The sequence below is a fragment of the Nannochloropsis gaditana genome, assembly GCF_000240725.1.
Source record: "Nannochloropsis gaditana CCMP526 unplaced genomic scaffold scaffold333, whole genome shotgun sequence".
Lineage (NCBI taxonomy): Eukaryota > Eustigmatophyceae > Eustigmatales > Monodopsidaceae > Microchloropsis > Microchloropsis gaditana.
The window spans coordinates 1-1,484 of record NW_005803620.1 but is presented as its reverse complement, the minus strand read 5'-3'; the positions used below and the strand labels follow the sequence as shown (position 1 = coordinate 1,484).

Below are 1,484 nucleotides of genomic sequence, written 5' to 3'. Positions count from 1 at the left end.
TGACACTGATGGAGGAGAAGAGAGATTCTGCTGCCATGCCTCACCTAAACCTCCTGAGTGTGGCGCTGAAGCACGTTTCCGGCTTGATGTAACTCCTAAAAGCGCATGAAAGGGATAATTTCGTCATCCTGCTTTCTGGAACAAAATTACGTCAAGGAAGCATCATCTCACACAGGTGTAGCATGTTGGTCGCCGTCTCGACCTCCCGAGGGAGTAAACGCGATCACGGATCGAGCCTCAGTTGCTTTTAGGGTCTTGTTTCACATCTTGACAATTCTCCCACTCCTCCAAAACTTCCTCCATCTAATTTTTCTTCTTTCTCTTCCCTCGTCTCTCCCTTCCACGCTGAGAATTGGGATTCTTTCTCCCATACCCAAACTGTATACCGTTTGCTGCCGTACTTTTGGTTACCGCCACCCCCAAGGTCTCCGTGATGTCTGCTCCGAACATACTGTCCAGCATTTTGGTCCGCCTTTTCATCTTCTGCTGCCAGATTCCCATCTGGAGTTGGTCCTCTCGCAGCAACAAATCCCCTTCCCACCGACTCGCCTTCCCCTTCCCGGGTTTGGGAATCGAGTATTTGCAGCCTGGCCGCGGCCGCCACAGCTTGCTGAGATGCACCCGCAGTTGACCGGTGGCACTGTCCACCGAGATAGAAACTCGAGACAGGTAAGCATTCCCACAGCGCGGGCAAAACATCCGGTCCTGGTCGTGCACGAGTTTGGCGCAACTCTCGCACCGACGCGCCCATTGCTTCACGCGCGTCACCGCCGCGCCTTCCAAGGACATCAAGCGGAGCCCCATTTGAAGCATCACGTTCTGCATCGCAAAATCCGTCGTCACACACGCGACCAAGGGGAGCGACGGCTCCATGACCCCGTCTCTGTCCTGGGTCGGCCCTGTGCCCCCCCTCGGTCCAAAGACACTCTCTACCCCCTTCGCCCGGACGCTTGTCAGGTTCCCTGTGTGGATCCATCCCTCCTCATCATCCACCTCCTCCCTCGTGCCGGACGCAAGCCCCAGGGCCTCCTGTCCCGCGCCCCCAATGATCCGAGAGGTCACGCCTCCGTGCTCCCCCGCCCTGCCCTCCACGACACGCGACAAGGCCGGGCGCGGCCCTCCCCGCGCCGTCTCTTCCATGGTCAACGCTTGGAAAGGGATGCTAGGGTCTGTGCCTTGCCTCCGACGGGCCCCCATCGCCTTGGCCGGGGGAGGGGGGCGAGACGCCGTGGCTTTCACGGCCTGGGCCCAGCTTCTTCCTCCTTGGGGGCTGGCGTGCAACGGCGGTGGGGTTGGGAGGGAGGGAGGGGCTGGGGCGGGCCTTGCCCCTCCCTCATCGGCAACACCCTCCGTCGTCGTGTCCTCCGCGTCCCTTTCTTCGTCTCCTCTTCTTACGCCCCCGTCCGTCTCCTCCGTCTCCCCTTTTCCCCTATCCACCACCTCCTCCTCCTCGCCCTCCTCCTCCTCCTCCCCCTCCTCCTCCT

The 1,484-nt window shown here is 60.3% G+C and overlaps 1 protein-coding gene across 1 annotated transcript; it reads right to left on the bottom strand.

The window, feature by feature from the left end:
- Nucleotides 1-303: 303 nt before the first annotated feature.
- NOB1 (RNA-binding protein NOB1) lies at nucleotides 304-1,484 on the bottom strand (the record flags this gene model as incomplete). Its single annotated transcript, XM_005854962.2, has 1 exon — nucleotides 304-1,484. A coding segment is annotated over one exon (1,181 nt), but the record flags the coding sequence as incomplete, so codon positions are not given.